The sequence below is a fragment of the Dendropsophus ebraccatus genome, chromosome 4, assembly GCF_027789765.1.
Source record: "Dendropsophus ebraccatus isolate aDenEbr1 chromosome 4, aDenEbr1.pat, whole genome shotgun sequence".
NCBI classification, from domain to species: Eukaryota; Metazoa; Chordata; class Amphibia; order Anura; family Hylidae; genus Dendropsophus; species Dendropsophus ebraccatus.
The window spans coordinates 106,445,163-106,462,730 of NC_091457.1; the positions used below are offsets into that span (position 1 = coordinate 106,445,163).

Sequence of the window (17,568 nt, forward strand, 5' to 3'; positions counted from 1 at the left end):
TGCATTCAAATGCAGCTCACAGAACCAATGTACATACACAGCAAACTTCAATATTTACAGTACAGTGTTAATAAGATGTGACCAAGTGCAGATGCAAACAATAAAAACAAGAAATAAAGCCATCAGTTACCTACAGAAAGCCAGGTGTAAGGAATCATAGACATGATCTACTTGGGCAAATGGGAGAATATGTAAAGAAAGCAGACAATTAAGTCTAAAAATGTATGGGACATTATAAAGATTATGGATAACATATTCTAAATTATAAGTTATGAGAATAAATTGAGTGTCCCATTTTCTAAGGGTACAGGTGAATAAGGCTATCTCATAGGGCTAGGGGAGGAATGGCTATGGTCCTCTTAGTGTAATTTATGGGCTAATTGGAGGGGGAACAAGGGAGTGTGGACCACTTCACAGGTTACTCAGCGACACAACTGGTCCAGCATGGATCCGTGGACACTTTCCACCTGAGTACCCATCCCGTGATTACCCACACATCAAATAAAACTTCAGGGGTAGTAAACGCGGACCCATATACCCACCCCTCAGCCCACATGGCTTGGTGTCACTGACCGCTTCCCTATAGTAAGATATCGGAATATGAATAATAAATCTTTTATTAATGTACCAATAGATCATGCAATCCCTGTCCAAAATACTAGTGCTATATAGATGAAAAATAACACATTTCTTTTAGAAGTTTTGGATTTAAAAATTGCCAGAAGTGACCAAACGCACAGGATCCAGGAGTATACCATGGGAATTGGCAGTCAGCGACACCAAGCCATGTGGGCTGAGGGGTGGGTATGAGGGTCCACGTTTACTGCCCCAGATGTCCCATTTGATGTGTGGGTAATCATGGAGTGGGTACTCAGGTGGAAAGTGTCCACAAATCCATGCTAGACCAGATGCGTCACTAAGTAACCTGTGAAGTGGTCCACACTCCCTTGTTCCCCCTCCAATTAGCCCATAGGTGTAACAAAGAGGGCCATAGCCATTCCTCATGTACATATATATACTGAGCTTTGTGTGCTTTGTTGTATCACTGCTTGAGAAAGGCTTGTTTAAGCGGAAACGTTGCAAACTGGTGTGATATTAAATCTTCACTTCACCTTGGATGTGCTGTCTCCCCGTTTCTATTGGATTGTCTACCAACTCTAGGCCGGTTTGGTGACACGTGCACCCACCTTATACCTGATGATATTTTTTTCTGTGTTTTTATACAAGTGTAGACCTCTGCTGCATTTTTAGCTCATAGTTTTGCATCTTCAGCTATGCCCCTTATGTCAGATACAGGGAAAAAGTGTCTAAAACTCAGAATAAATGTGGTACAAAGGTGGCTTGTTGGTGCAAATTATGGCACATTTGTGATAGTAAGGCTGTATTCACACAACTGTAGTGCAGTCCGCGACCGCGGCCCGCACTAAGAATGTGCATCCGTAGTGCTCGTGCTTCACGGAGCACTATGTTTACCCTAGCGATCTGTGCCGCAAAAAACAGTCCACATTACAACAAGTCCTCAGAAACCATTATACATATTGGGATAAGTGACAAACCTTTGGAAACACCATGTCTGTCACTATATTATGCTGTTCCTCCTAAGGCTGGCTTACGCATGGGGGATTTCCATCCCAAAAAATACGTACTTTCAAATGATGTTGAGCTGTAGAAACAGGACTCACCGATGCAGTCTGCAGGTATCCATCTTCTCCAGTGTTTATATTGGGGAAATCTCCTTGCCACAAGTTAGCATAATGTTCTCCTTTTGGTTCCAGTTTGTTTCCCCATGGAAACAGTCTTCAAGAAAAAACATGGCAAGATTATTAGTCTGGGGTATAGAGTGGTATATTACAGACAGAGGGGAGTAAAGAGCTAGAACCTGTACATACAAAGTAAACTAAATATTAAAGTACCCAAATATAGATGTGTAATCAGTAAGGGCTATAGACCAGGGTATATTCCCAGGATATAACTAATATAAAAGTCAATAAGGATTTTTTCTTCTGAAGAGGAGCCAGATATATATGAAATAAATAATGTTAGAAACAATGATTAGTCTAATCGATGTTCAGGTGACCGCTTCCTCAATTACGCAGGAAATGTGATCCTATATTTAGACTGATGGCATTTGCAGATCAGTATCTGCAGCAATAATTCTTCTGAAGGACAAGATCTGATACTGGGACACCGTCTCCAACACCAGGAACTCATCCAGGGACTCCTGCGGCATACATTCAGTGCACCATATACTGTGCTCATTGGTATGACTAAATCCTTCATAACCAGACCTATTTCGGAGTTAGATATATATTTTTTTTTTAATGAACTTATGTTATTCCTTCTTTAGTCCCTCTTCACAACATGATCGTTCAATCACTTATATAATCATTATACTAAAACATCATTCCCAGTCAGTAATAAATTGACAGGCAATCTGTAAACACAGTAGGCATATAGCCATAGTAGGCCTGGCGGCTTTGTTGACACCCCATGATGACAATTTGAGGAACCAGTGTGGTGACAGCTTCCTTCCTCTGTATAATAACGTAGATACTATTGTTGCAGTTGCTTACAGCATCTAAGGGGTCCAAAGAGTTATTTCTGATCCCAGCCATTGCTAAAGGATTGTGGCTGTATATTGCACAACAATCCATGTACAAAATATAACTACTATAATAGTGCTCCCTATGTAAAAAAAAAAATAAATAAAAAAAAATATATATATGAATGACCCTTCCCTGGCACCACTGCTACGAGTACGTGGATCCACGATACTAATATGTATATACTAGGGATGCACGATGCACCGAAATATCGATACTACTATCGATATTTCGGGCAAAAAAACTGTTCCATACCAGGATTTCCTGGTATCGAAACTTTAAGTTAAGCTGAGAACACGGTGGGCGGCTAGCTGAGCGCCGGCCGTGTTCTCTATGTGCCTCCCCCTGCCCCCTGCAGTCTCCTCCTCTGCTCTCCCTCCCTCCGCTCCCATTGGCGCCAATTTCAAATAGCCGGCACTTAGCTATTGCTAGTGCCGGCTATTTAAGTATATAGATGCCGCTGTCACACTGACAGCGGCATCTGACCCCTCCTGAGCCCGCTCCATATACAGCGGGGGTCGGCTACTGTGTGTAACAGACCCCCGCTGCTGGTGTCTCTCTGATAACAGAGTCCGGCTCCGCCAGACTCTGTTATCAGAGAGATGATTTATGCAGAGGAGCCGGAGCTGCACGGAGGAGAGCGGCTGGAGAGAGAGAGCGGGAGAGGAGGACGGAGGAGAAGGCTGGAGGGAGAGCGGGAGGTCCGGGAGAGAGGACGGAGGAGAGGGAGAGAGAGCGGGATGTCCGGGAGAGGAGCCGGAGCTGCACAGAGGAGAGCGGCTGGAGAGGGAGAGCGGGAGGTCACGGAGAGAGGAGGACGGAGAAGGCTGGAGGTGGGGAGGATGAAGAGGGAGAGCGGGGGTCTGTGAGATCCGGGAGAGGAGGCCGGGGGAAGTGCAGCACATGTGAGGATCCAGCCGGCTGGCAGGTGGGGGAGGTGGCCGGGACTGAGAGGAGCAGATAAGATCGGCTGTAGTGTGTGGGATCCTGTGTAACCTCCTCTTCTCTTCCTCCGCAATCTTGGTAACTGGTGCAGCAGAGCTGTCTTAGTGGTGGGTGGTGCAGGAGAGCTGTCTTAGTAATAGCTGATGTAGCAGAGCTGTCTCAGTGATGGGTGGTGCAGCTGAGCTGTCTTAGTGATGGGTGGTGCAGCTGAGCTGTCTTAGTGATGGGTGGTGCAGGAGAGCTGTCTTAGTGATGGGTGGTGCAGCAGAGCTGTCTTAGTGATGGGTGGTGCAGCAGAGCTGTCTTAGTGATAGCTGATGTAGCAGAGCTGTCTTAGTGTTAGCTGATGTAGCAGAGCTGTCTTAGTGTTATCTGATGCAGCAGAGCTGTCTTAGTGATAGCTGATGCAGCAGAGCTGTCTTAGTGATAGCTGATGCAGCAGAGCTGTCTTAGTGATAGCTGATGCAGCAGAGCTGTCTTAGTGATAGCTGATGTAGCAGAGCTGTCTTAGTGATAGCTAATGCAGCAGAGCTGTCTTAGTGTTATCTGATGCAGCAGTGCTGTCTTAGTGTTATCTGATGTAGCAGAGCTGTCTTAGTGTTATCTGATGTAGCAGAGCTGTCTTAGTGTTATCTGATGCAGCAGAGCTGTCTTAGTGATAGCTGATGCAGCAGAGCTGTCTTAGTGTTATCTGATGTAGCAGAGCTGTCTTAGTGTTATCTGATGTAGCAGAGCTGTCTTAGTGATAGCTGATGTAGCAGAGCTGTCTTAGTGATAGCTGATGCAGCAGAGCTGTCTTAGTGTTATCTGATGCAGCAGAGCTGTCTTAGTGTTATCTGATGCAGCAGAGCTGTCTTAGTGTTATCTGATGCAGCAGAGCTGTCTTAGTGTTATCTGATGCAGCAGAGCTGTCTTAGTGTTATCTGATGCAGCAGAGCTGTCTTAGTGTTATCTGATGCAGCAGAGCTGTCTTAGTGATAGCTGATGCAGCAGAGCTGTCTTAGTGATAGCTGATGCAGCAGAGCTGTCGTAGTGATAGCTGATGCAGCAGAGCTGTCTTAGTGATAGCTGATGCAGCAGAGCTGTCTTAGTGATAGCTGATGCAGCAGAGCTGTCTTAGTGATAGCTGATGCAGCAGAGCTGTCTTAGTGATAGCTGATGCAGCAGAGCTGTCTTAGACAGATATCACTAACTTTATTTTTAACACAATAAAATAAAAATAGTCCAAAAATTGGTATCACTGTAATAGTGCAGGGGTATTATATTTCTACCACTGTATTTTGTTTTGTTTTTTTATACTTTACTAAGTATCGAACTGGTATTGAGTATCGAAATAAAAAAGTTAGTATCGGTATCGAACTCAAAATTCTGGTATTGTGACATCACTAGTATATACACACACACTTTAAAACTTATCTCCTATAGATAATATATGTACTATAATACTGCTCCTATTTATAAGGATATAACTACTATAATATATATATAAATACTATAATACTGCCCCTTATACATAAGAATATAACTGTGATAACATAGTACCTGTTTTCCAAACCACCTCGACAAGCGTATTCCCATTCCCCCTCGGTTGGGAGGCGCTTCCCAGCCCAGCTGCAGAAGGAAGAGGCATCGTTCCAGGACACGTGCAGGACAGGATGATCCATTCTGTGGTCGACAGTAGATGAGCCATCACCCAAAGATAAAAGGGAGATGAGGGTGGATTAACCCAGTCAGTGTGCAGCATATGCAAACCTATAGCACTGCATATATTTCCTGCAGATCAGCACACTCAGCATAGACAGAGCCTTGGGTATAATTATTTAAACAGAGACAGGTACATTTACTGAGAAGTCATGAGGGTTGCCAGCAGGTTATTTTTAACTCATATTACAAAATCCATGACAACATTTACAGTCTACAATGTTAAAAAGATGGCATTTTCCGGCAGCAGCGCTAGCGCATCCAGAAGTTAACCATTTCAAAAATTGGACTTGGTGAGCCGAGCAAGCCTGCAAAAGTGTTAAAGGGGTAGTGCGGCAGTAAATAATTATTCACAGACTAACACACATTACAAAATTATACAACTTTGTAATGTATGTTATGTCTGTGAATGGCCCCCTTCCCCGTGTCCCACCACCCCCACCCGTGTACCCGGAAGTGTGGTGCGCTATACTCACCTGTCACGTGTCGACACCAGTCTCCGATCTTCAGCGAGTGACGTCTTCTTCGGGCGGACGGCGAACAGCTCCACCTGTCCCGAATCCCGGCCGCCCTCTGCAGCGTCATCCAATGCTCAGCCGCGATTGGCTGAGCATAACTGTGCTCAGCCAATCGAGGCTGAGCAGCTGATGACGCGGCCGCGTCATCAGCCGCGATTGGCTGAGCATAACTGTGCTAAGCCAATCGCGGCTGAGCACAGTTGTGACGGGGCGGAGGGGGGACGGGCGGCAGCAACTCGGCCGTCCGTCCGAAGATGAAGTTTGGCATAAGATGGTGGACGGCCCTCGACACGGATCAGGTAATGTATAATGCACCACACTTCCGGGTACACGGGTGGGGGTGGTGGGTCACGGGGAACGGGGCGATTCACAGACATAATAATGTGTATTATTCTGTGAATAATTTCTGAGCGCCGCACTACCCCTTTAAGGCAATAAAAGTTCATGTGACTTATCAGGGAGCAACAGGGACCTCTAGGGAAAAAAAAAAATTAGGTGTTTCACAGGAGTAATGCTACAGAAGACCTGCCCCCCAGCTGACGTTGTTACTATGTTCATCTAAAGTGATGTTAAAAAAAGAACACTTTAGACACTGAGTGAGTGCAGATTGGTGATCCCCCACCGGATTAGGGGGTTTCTAACCAAGGCAGCAGCATCATTCAGCTGCTGGTAATGAAAATGTATCCTCTCCTGATATTACAGCCACACACTCTCCACTGCGCTGGCAGGCAACAACACTTCATCATGGCACATTTAGTTTTGACATTATACCAGACGTAGACACCAAAAGAATCTGAACCCGCCATGGGCAGGAGCCTGAGCAACGAGACATCTGTATGCAGCTTCTGATGTGGCTGGAGTAGGTTTATTTGCATAACAATATGTAGGTGTAATCACACTTTGTGTTCGGATACCTTTCTCGGATATCAGAGTCTGGTCCTTCTGGATGCCTCCAGTCTGCGCCTTTCACCGGGAGCCACCAGGGAGCAGCTGCAACCTGGGCAAAGAATGACACAAACATCAGCACAAAGCAGTGTCACCATACATCTGTCACACTCCGCTCATGCCAGGCGTGAAAGGGACGTGTGTCACAATCATTCTACATTCCCATCTAGATGTGGAGCTGAACAGCAGCGCCCGCAGCTAACACTGTCCATTCCATGTAAGAGGGGGTAGAATAATTTGCTGTCTTATTGTAGAGTCATGTCATGTGACACAGTGAAATCTGCTCCCAATTGTACCACTTGAATTGAAGTCATGTTCAATACAAGACTTTACCCATTCAGTGTGGGGTCCACTTTCCATTCACCTTGGTAACGATAGTGTGGGTATCCATGTCCCCGCAGGATAACGGGATTATAATTGGGTTTTATCTAATTAGCCTAAATAATAATTAGCTGAGAGAGCTTCCATTCCCGTGTGAGCTGCAGCTTATCCAACTCGGACGCAGCCAGCCGCAACCAGAACGCAGCAAGAAATTCTTCACTGCATGAGATGGACGATAGCTGTGAAACTATAAATCCCAGCAATATACTTCCTGCCTCTGTTCTGGAATTGCCCATTCACCACTTTCAATTATTTTCTACCCATATTAAATTGCATTAACATAGCACTAAGGGTTAAGCTAAAGAATAACCCGCAAAGAAAATGGAAGCCTTTGAATAGTCGTCTATTCAGCTTAAAAGAAAAAATCTGTCACTATATTTTACCCCCACAGACTGCTGTTCTGGCTGAATAGATGACACTGCGCTGATTCTGAATACGTTTTATCTCGGTCCTCACTGGCATTCCCCCGCAGTCAGCCCGCGATGGGTCAGTGCGCTGGAGCACTTAGTAGTCCCCTCCATTATAGCACACTGAGCGTAGCAGTCCTCAGAGTACAGAGGCATACAGCGCATTGACCCGGGCTGTCTGCGGGGGAATGCCAGCTCCTACAGAGATTAACATGACATATTCAGAATCACTATAGCTGTTACAGAAGTTTTATGGGGTAAAACAGTGATGGATTATCTAGCTCTGAGAAAGCTTTGGTGAACACCATACTGGTTGTATTAGGAGCCTGGGAAAGCTGGGTCACATCTCTAGTGAGAGCTGAAGTAGAAACTATATTAGTGTCATGTTGAAAAATGCATAATGAGGAAAAAAAAACAGTCAACTTGACCAAACAAATAAGTTATAGGTAAGACATAGGTAAGACATGACATCCCAGCAAAATAAGCTGTGTAGAAACAATGCAATACATTCACTAAGGGCGTATAAACTAGCATTACATGTGGTATATTAAATATGTAAAAAAAGAAACAAACAAGCCGATTAAAACAGCAAAACTGGAGGCAGAGAAGCTCATAACCAACAGATGGTAAAAATACTTTAAAATATTCACTGATATAAATAGTAAAAGGTTAAAAACTGACAGTGTTGGGAAGAATTATAGAAGGTGATGGGGACCAAGCAAAATTATTAAATAGGCTGTCTAGGACCTGTATTCAGTGCCCCCTCCACTGTACCCAGGTCCCTCTCATGCCCCCTCCTTCCACTGTACCCAGGTCCCTCTCCTGCCCCCTCCTTCCACTGTACCCAGGTCCCTCTCCTGCCCCCTCCTTCCACTGTACCCAGGTCCTTCTCCTGCCCCCTCCTTCCACTGTACCCAGGTCCCTCTCCTGCCCCCTCCTTCCACTGTACCCAGGTCCCTCTCCTGCCCACTCTGCTGTACCCAGGTCCCTCTCCTGCCCCCTACTTCCACTGTACCCAGGTCCCTCTCCTGCCCCCTCCTTCCACTGTACCCAGGTCCTTCTCCTGCCCCCTCCTTCCACTGTACCCAGGTCCTTCTCCTGCCCACTCTTCTGCACCCAGGTCCCTCTCCTGCCCACTCTGCTGCACCCAGGTCCCTCTCCTACCCACTCTGCTGTACCCAGGTCCCTCTCCTGCCCCCTCCTTCCACTGTACCCAGGTCCTTCTCCTGCCCCCTTCTTCCACTGTACCCAGGTCCTTCTCCTGCCCCCTCCTTCCACTGTACCCAGGTTCTTCTTCTGCCCCCTCCTTCCACTGTACCCAGGTCCCTCTCCTGCCCACTCTGCTATACCCAGGTCCTTCTCCTGCCCCCTCCCTCCACTGTACCCAGGTCCTTCTCCTGCCCCCTCCTTTCACTGTACCCAGGACCTTCTCCTGCCCCCTCCTTTCACTGTACCCAGGACCTTTTCCTGCCCCCTCCTTCCACTGTACACCGGTCCTTCTCCTGCCCCCTCCCTCCACTGTACCCAGGTCCTTCTCCTGCCCCCTCCTTCCACTGTACCCAGGTTCTTCTTCTGCCCCCTCCTTCCACTGTACCCAGGTCCCTCTCCTGCCCACTCTGCTATACCCAGGTCCTTCTCCTGCCCCCTCCCTCCACTGTACCCAGGTCCTTCTCCTGCCCCCTCCTTTCACTGTACCCAGGACCTTCTCCTGCCCACTCTGCTGTACCCAGGACCTTCTCCTGCCCCCTCCTTTCACTGTACCCCGGTCCTTCTTCTGTCCCCTTCCTCTACTGTACCCAGGTCCCTCTCCTGCCCCCTCCACTGTACCCAGGTCCCTCTTCTGCCCCCTCCACTGTACCCAGGTGCCCCTCCACTGTACCCCGGTCCCTCTCTTGCCTTTTCCACTGTATCCAGGTCCTTCTTCTGCCTTCTCAATTTTACCCAGGTTCAGGTTCCCCTGCTGTCCCCATCCACTGTACCCAGGTGTCTCTCCCCTTTCCCTTCCACTGACCCCTCTTAGTACTCAGTGTTACCCTCAGGTATCAGGTTAAACAATGATAATTGCAAGGTTATGCACATGAAAAGAATACATTCACCATTATGTATTAAATGGGAAAACACTGGATAAAAAGTGACATTGAAAAAAAAAAGTTAGCTGTAAGTAAAAAGCTGTTGGGTAGACTATCACAAAAAATTATGGTTATCCAGTTTAGAAAAAAAAATAAGGCTGGGGGGGAGGGGGTGACCTAAGGATAACATAACTGTACCAAGGGGCAATACAGAGGTCTCTCCCATGATCTATATATACTTAGACTGTATTTATGTCTGGATACATTTCTGATAAGCATACAAATCATATTTTTAAAATTCTGGAGAAGGAGTGTTAAAGGGGTTATCTAACATAGGAAAACATGACCTATATCTTCCAGAAACAGCATGACTCCAGTCCACTTGTCTCTAGTTCAGGTGTGGGTTTTGCAGTTAGGCTTATTCACTTCAATGGAACGAAATGGAATGGACTCGCAAAACCCCACCCAAACTGGAGATAAGAGTGGTGCTGTTTCTGGAAAAAAAAAATTCTATGCCTGGACAACCCCTTTAATCCAGGGATTTTGTCATATTTGTAGTATGTATGCCCCTTTTTCAGCCTGTGGCCCCTATGACATCATGTTTTGGGGCATATGTTGGGCTATAAGTTGGCAACCTGTCAAAAAGGAATGCTGAAGTATGGCTGGATTTGTTTGCCCCAAGTCTATTGACTTCAGCTGAACGTAGTCTAGATTCAGTCCATTTCCCTAATGTCTCCTGTTTTTGTATGTGACTCAAAGCCTAAATGTGATGTGAATGAGGCCTTACAAGCTATGTTACTATGCTCATAAGATGCCACTGTGGACACCAACTGATTTCTAGCCAGCAGAGACACAGCTCATAGGAATGCTGTATAAAATGGCCATTGTGTGGGCTGCTACAATAAACACATTTTAACTTCAGGCTCCATCAATAGGTTACATAACTAAGACATGGCTAAATAGAATTGTATCACCTTGACAGAGAAAGACAATGTATTGCATCAAGAAGACAATTATGTACCTCTTCATTAAAAATATCCTCTCACTGCAAGTTTTCTTTAAAGGGGAACTATCAGAAGCTTAGATGAATCTAACCTGCAGACAGTTTCCTATTGTGCACAGGGCGCCGAGAATCGGATCAGCACTCTGGTGACGGGGCCTGCGCTCCAAACAGCCTTACTGGACCAAAGATTACATTAACACTCCACAGGAATGGCGCCAAGAACGAAGGTAAGAGACATACCTTTATCCTCAGCAATTCATCTAGACAGACTTTACCCTCTCATGGTGTCTTCCTGACTTCATGGAATGGAGGAGAACTACAAAACTCTGTCATGTTTGCACCAATGTCCCTTCAACATAAATCTAATGTACCTTGCCCCTTCTGATAGTTGTTTGAGATGTGGCACCAGTGGAGGGCTTCATTTATCATGTCTGGAGGGACTGCTTTGTTATCCTAACCCTCTGGGACAAGGTTTTTCATGTTTATACTATCTACGCCGCAGATTGCGCTTCTGAGCCTTCTGCCAGGATCCCTTGCCACTACTAAGGAGGGAGACACCTCCTTAAAGCAGCCAGACTGGTCATTCCTAGGTATCGGCAGTCCCTGATATCCACCCTCAGTCTGGAGAGCAGGAGAGGTTTTCTGTGGGGATTTGCTACTGCTCTGGATAGTTCCTGTCATGGACAGAGGTGGCAGTAGAGAGCACTGTGTCAGACTCCACTATCTGCAGGACATACAGCAGCTGATAAGAATGGGAAGACTGGAGATTTTTTTACTTGAAGTAAATTACAAATCTCTGCATTTTCTGACACCTGTGGATTTAAAGGATTTTTTTCCTGCTGGAGTACCCCTCTAATATTCAGAATACTCCTTTAAATAAACATATTAGTTTGCTGCATCCAATCTGATTAACATAAACCTAAAGTGTACCTTTAGTTATAATTTTCAAAATCTAAATCAACAGTAGATGTGATATAAAGCAAGTTTGCAATATACATCATTTTTTTTTCTTGTTATCATGCTATAATACAAAGCTGAACTAGAAATCCAGCTCCAGTCTCCTGCAGGCAGATTTTTAGTCTTGTGCTGGTTAAAAAAAAAATAGACTAAACACAGGAATTCCAGCCAGTACAGAGAGTCACAGCTCAATGTGTCCGTCAATCACATGACTGCCTTCTCTGTGAGCGCTCAGATGGCCTGTGATACACAGGACTTCCTGTTTTCTGACTGTTTAACGTCAGAAAACAGGAAGTGCCGTGTTCTCCATGATAACTAAAAAAAAAAAATCATGAATTTAAATTGCAAACTTGCTTTATATCACATCTACTGTTAAGTTTTCAAAGTTATAACGACAGTGACACTTTTAACACAAATACTATATTGGTATGAGCTCACCATCATAGATTAACCCCCTCCCACAGCTGGGCAGTAAATTAACGTTGCTGCAGCCTATGCCTGATGAGATTAATTCACGCCGCAGGATGACACAGGCGCAGGAGCTGCGCCTGTGTCATCAGCGGCGGGTCCCGGCTATCAGTCATAGGCGGAGACCCGCCGCAACTCTATAGATACTGCGGTCAGCACGACTTCAGCATCTATAGGGCTTCTGACAGAGAATTCTCCCTCTACACAGGGAGAATTCTCTGTCTGCTGTCCATCGGGGCTCTGCGAAGTGATCGCAGAGCCCTGATGGTAGCCATGGTAACCGGAAGCCTCAGACATTCAGTTTCCTGGCTACGGAAGTCGGCGGGGGCTAGGGGGAGGCTGGGCGTGCCCGTGAGCTGTGCCCCCTCTCCTCTCTCCCCTGCCACTGTCACAAGATAGTAACCGCAGCAAGGCACAGAGGAGAGGGAGCAGACATAGGGACATCAGCTTATGGGATCATTATGATCCCATAAGCTGATGTCCTAAAACGACCTGTGCATTGAGGAATCAATGACCCCAGGTCGTGAAAGGATTAAACAGTGTATCAGTAATGTATGAGACTCACCGCCTTGTCAATGCCACTTTTTACTTCTTCACTTATCAAACCTTCAAACACAAAGGAGTCACCAAATGTCTCTGCCTGGAAATACATAAGTGATGATGTGACAACCAACAGTACTGGCAAAGATATAAATGAAGCGTATTAATCCACTCGTCCATGTTTATCCTCTGTTGCACTTCTTGTCACTTCTTCCATTAAAGAACAAGAAGTAATTGAGGTTATAGCACTGATCAGTGTACAGAAGATGGACTGTGTGCCTAATAGCACTAATCAGTGTACAGAAGATGGACTGTGTGCCTAATAGCACTGATCAGTGTATAGAAGATGGACTGTGTGCCTAATAGCACTGATCAGTGTACAGAAGATGGACTGTGTGCCTAATAGCACTGATCAGTGTATAGAAGATGGACTGTGTGCCTAATAGCACTGATCAGTGTACAGAAGATGGACTGTGTGCCTAATAGCACTAATCAGTGTACAGAAGATGGACTGTGTGCCTAATAGCACTGATCAGTGTATAGAAGATGGACTGTGTGCCTAATAGCACTGATCAGTGTACAGAAGATGGACTGTGTGCCTAGTGCCCCTTTATGGACATAACAATAGAACAAGAGGTCCAGCCCCACCGCTCACACTTCTCACCTCCGTCACATAACCGGTTTCTGAAACAAATTTTTCAAACTCAGAGTTGCTGACTTCATACTTGTCCATATAAAAAGCGTCAATGTGGACTCTCCGTGCTGGACCCTCTCCATCTGGGGGGATTCCTGGCTCATCTGTTCCCATGGTAAATACCCCTGAGGATAGCAGGACCATCTGTGGGAGGTAAGGTAGAGTGTTATCACACTTATTTACAGAGGAAAAACATGGATATCCACTAATTCATAATCAGGTGATCTGGGATACTTTCTCTTTCTACTGTGTCATTATAGCATTATAATGGACACCTGCAGCACTATAACTAAACAACCCACAATCCCACACACACTGTACCCAGGTCCCTCTCCTGCCTCCTCCACTGTACCCAGGTCCCTCTCCTGCCCCCTCTGCTGTACCCAGGTCCTTCTTCTACCCCCTTCTTTCACTGTACCCAGGTCCTTCTCCTGCCCCCTCTACTGTCCCAGGTCCCTCTCCTGCCCCCTCCTTTCACTGTACCCATGTCCCTTTCCTGCCCCCTCCACTGTACCCAGGTCCCTCTCCTGCCCCCTCCACTGTCCCAGGTCCCTCTCCTGCCCCCTCCACTGTACCTGGTCCCTCTCCTGCCCCCTCCACTGTACTCAGGTCCCTCTTCTGCCCCCTCCACTGTACCCAGGTCCCTCTCCTGCCCCCTCCACTGTACCCAGATCCCTCTCCTGCCCCCTCCCTCCTCTGTACCCAGGTCCTTCTCCTGCCCCCTCCACTGTCCCAGGTCCCTCTCCTGCCCCCTCCACTGTACTCAGGTCCCTCTTCTGCCCCCTCCCTCCTCTGTACCCAGGTCCTTCTCCTGCCCTCTCCACTGTCCCAGGTCCCTCTCCTGCCCCCTCTGCTGTACCCAGGTCCTTCTCCTGCCCCCTCTTCTGTACCCAGGTCCCTCTCCTGCCCCCTCGCTCCTCTGTACCCAGGTCCCTCTCCTGCCCCCTCTTCTGTACCCAGGTCCCTCTCCTGCCCCCTCTTCTGTACTCAGGTCCTTCTCCTGCCCCCTCTTCTGTACCCAGGTCCTTCTCCTGCCCCCTCCCTCCTCTGTACCCAGGTCCCTCTCCTGCCCCCTCCCTCCTCTGTACCCAGGTCCCTCTCCTGCCCCCTCCCTCCTCTGTACCCAGGTCCCTCTCCTGTCCCCTCCCTCCTCTGTACCCAGGTCCCTCTCCTGCCCCCTCTTCTGTACCCAGGTCCTTCTCCTGCCCCCTCTTCTGTACTCAGGTCCCTCTCCTGCCCCCTCCACTGTCCCAGGTCCCTCTCCTGCCCCCTCTGCTGTACTCAGGTCCTTCTCCTGCCCCCTCTTCTGTACCCAGGTCCTTCTCCTGCCCCCTCCCTCCTCTGTACCCAGGTCCCTCTCCTGCCCCCTCCCTCCTCTGTACCCAGGTCCCTCTCCTGCCCCCTCCCTCCTCTGTACCCAGGTCCCTCTCCTGCCCCCTCCCTCCTCTGTACCCAGGTCCCTCTCCTGCCCCCTCCCTCCTCTGTACCCAGGTCCCTCTCCTGCCCCCTCCCTCCTCTGTACCCAGGTCCTTCTCCTGCCCCCTCTTCTGTACCCAGGTCCCTCTCCTGTCCCCTCTTCTGTACCCAGGTCCCTCTCCTGCCCCCTCCCTCCTCTGTACCCAGGTCCCTCTCCTGCCCCCTCTTCTGTACCCAGGTCCCTCTCCTGCCCCCTCTTCTGTACTCAGGTCCTTCTGCCCCCTCTTCTGTACCCAGGTCCTTCTCCTGCCCCCTCCCTCCTCTGTACCCAGGTCCCTCTCCTGCCCCCTCCCTCCTCTGTACCCAGGTCCCTCTCCTGCCCCCTCCCTCCCCTGTACCCAGGTCCCTCTCCTGCCCCCTCCCTCCTCTGTACCCAGGTCCCTCTCTTGCCCCCTCCCTCCTCTGTACCCAGGTCCCTCTCCTGCCCCCTCCCTCCTCTGTACCCAGGTCCCTCTCCTGCCCCCTCCCTCCTCTGTACCCAGGTCCCTCTCCTGCCCCCTCCCTCCTCTGTACCCAGTTCCCTCTCCTGCCCCCTCCCTCCTCTGTACCCAGGTCCCTCTCCTGCCCCCTCCCTCCTCTGTACCCAGGTCCCTCTCCTGCCCCCTCCCTCCTCTGTACCCAGGTCCCTCTCCTGCCCCCTCCCTCCTCTGTACCCAGGTCCTTCTCCTGCCCCCTCTTCTGAACCCAGGTCCTTCACCTGCCCCCTCTCCTGTACCCAGGTCCCTCTCCTGTCCCCTCTTCTGTACCCAGGTCCTTCTCCTGCCCCCTCTTCTGTACCCAGGTCCCTCTCCTGCCCCCTCCACTGTCCCAGGTCCCTCTCCTGCCCCCTCTGCTGTACCCAGGTCCTTCTCCTGCCCCCTCCACTGTACCCAGGTCCCTCTCCTGCCCCCTCCACTGTACCCAGGTCCCTCTCCTGCTCCCTCTGCTGTACCCAGGTCCTTCTCCTGCCCCCTCTTCTGTACCCAGGTCCGTCTCCTGCCCTCTCCACTGTCCCAGGTCCCTCTCCTGCCCCCGCTGCTGTACTCAGGTCCTTCTCCTGCCCCCTCTTCTGTACCCAGGTCCTTCTCCTGCCCCCTCCCTCCTCTGTACCCAGGTCCCTCTCCTGCCCCCTCCCTCCTCTGTACCCAGGTCCCTCTCCTGCCCCCTCCCTCCTCTGTACCCAGGTCCCTCTCCTGCCCCCTCCCTCCTCTGTACCCAGGTCCCTCTCCTGCCCCCTCACTCCTCTGTACCCAGGTCCCTCTCCTGCCCCCTCCCTCCTCTGTACCCAGGTCCTTCTCCTGCCCCCTCCCTCCTCTGTACCCAGGTCCCTCTCCTACCCCCTCTGCTGTACCCAGGTCATTCTCCTGCCCCCTTCACTGAACCCAGGTCCCTCTCCTGCCCCCTCCCTCCTCTGTACCCAGGTCCTTCTCCTTCCCCCTCTTCAGTACCCGGGTCCTTCTCCTGCCCCCTCCCTCCTCTGTACCCAGGTCCCTCTCCTGCCCCCTCCCTCCTCTGTACCCAGGTCCCTCTCCTGCCCCCTCTTCTGTACCCAGGTCCTTCTCCTGCCCCCTTCTGTACTCAGGTCCCTCTCCTGCCCCCTCTTCTGTACCCAGGTCCCTCTCCTGCCCCCTCTTCTGTCCCCAGGTCCTTCTCCTGCCCCCTCTTCTGTACCCAGGTCCCTCTCCTGCCCCCTCCCTCCTCTGTACCCAGGTCCCTCTCCTGCCCCCTCCCTCCTCTGTACCCAGGTCCCTCTCCTGTCCCCTCCCTATTTTCGCAACCTTTCTGTCCCAGCCCCTTTACATTGTCCCGCTGTTCGGTCCCGGTTTCCGTGGTAGGCGGCTCATTTGCCTCTCGGGAGTACTTGAAGGCCGCCCCCTGGTGGTGACTGTGTGTACTGCCCTCTCTCTGGGCAGAGTTGCAGCCGCAGTCTCCGAGCCCCGGGGCCGGACACAGCAGCGCTGACACCAAGCACAGCGCCCAGATCCCCGGACACAGCGCCGCACCGGGCGCCGCCATGATCAGATCATGTGACAGCAGTCAGGTGACCTCTATAACGGCGCCTCTTACTTCCGGCGATGAATTAGCGGGCTGTGCTGACACATTGTTACGGTTACCTGTGAGGAGAGCCCGGGGTGCTGGCTGGGCACATGTAGGGCGATGCTCTGCTATTTATTACGGCATATATATAATTTTTTATCCTTTAGGGTGGTGTACATATACAGTTAGGTATACATGCAGGCTGCTGCAGAACATCTTTCATGGGAAGTTGTATTTTCAGTTCTCATAGCAGAATATGCCGTGGTATATAGCGGTATATATAAGCAGGGGCGGATTAACTTTACCATAGGCCCCGGGCTGTTCACCAAGCCTGGGCCCCCCCACCCCACTGTAACTATGGCGGCACTAGCCTGGCGTTCATAGTACAGGACAGATAATGTCATGATGTCCTGATTTGTGCAAAACTGTGCAAAAAAATGTGATTTTTTGCAAATCATGGCAGAAGTGTAGCCAGGAGACAGTACACCACTGAAAGTATAAGTCTTTTTGGGTGGTCATGGGTCCCCGCCCGGAACGCCCCTATTGTAATCCACTACTGTATATAAGCTAGGGTCAGGCTGGGGCCGTAGTTGTGGATGAACCTTATCTGGATTCCTGCAGAAATTTCTTGGGAAATTGGGAGGTTAAATCGTGGGCAGCATGGAGGCTATAGCGCCACCCACAGGCAGCATAGAGGCTCTAGCGCCACCCACAGGCAGCATGGAGGCTATAGCGGCACACACAGGCAGCATGGAGACTATAGCGCCACCCACAAGCAGCATGGAGGCTATAGCGCCACCCACAGGCAGAAAGGAGGCTATAGCGCCACACACAGGCAGCATGGA

At 49.6% G+C, this 17,568-nt stretch overlaps 1 protein-coding gene across 1 annotated transcript in view; it reads right to left on the reverse strand.

The window, feature by feature from the left end:
* SUMF1 (sulfatase modifying factor 1) overlaps positions 1-16,709 on the reverse strand; it is a 21,921-nt gene extending 5,212 nt beyond the window's left edge. Inside the window, exons 1-6 of the mRNA XM_069966635.1 lie at positions 16,487-16,709; positions 13,202-13,375; positions 12,563-12,637; positions 6,682-6,764; positions 5,091-5,213; positions 1,683-1,797 (exon numbers count right to left, since the gene is read on the reverse strand). Coding sequence (XP_069822736.1) covers positions 1,683-1,797; positions 5,091-5,213; positions 6,682-6,764; positions 12,563-12,637; positions 13,202-13,375; positions 16,487-16,702 — 786 coding nt within the window. The 5' untranslated portion in view covers positions 16,703-16,709. The remainder of the gene's footprint in view (positions 1-1,682; positions 1,798-5,090; positions 5,214-6,681; positions 6,765-12,562; positions 12,638-13,201; positions 13,376-16,486) is intronic.
* Between the last annotated feature and the right edge of the window lie 859 nt (positions 16,710-17,568).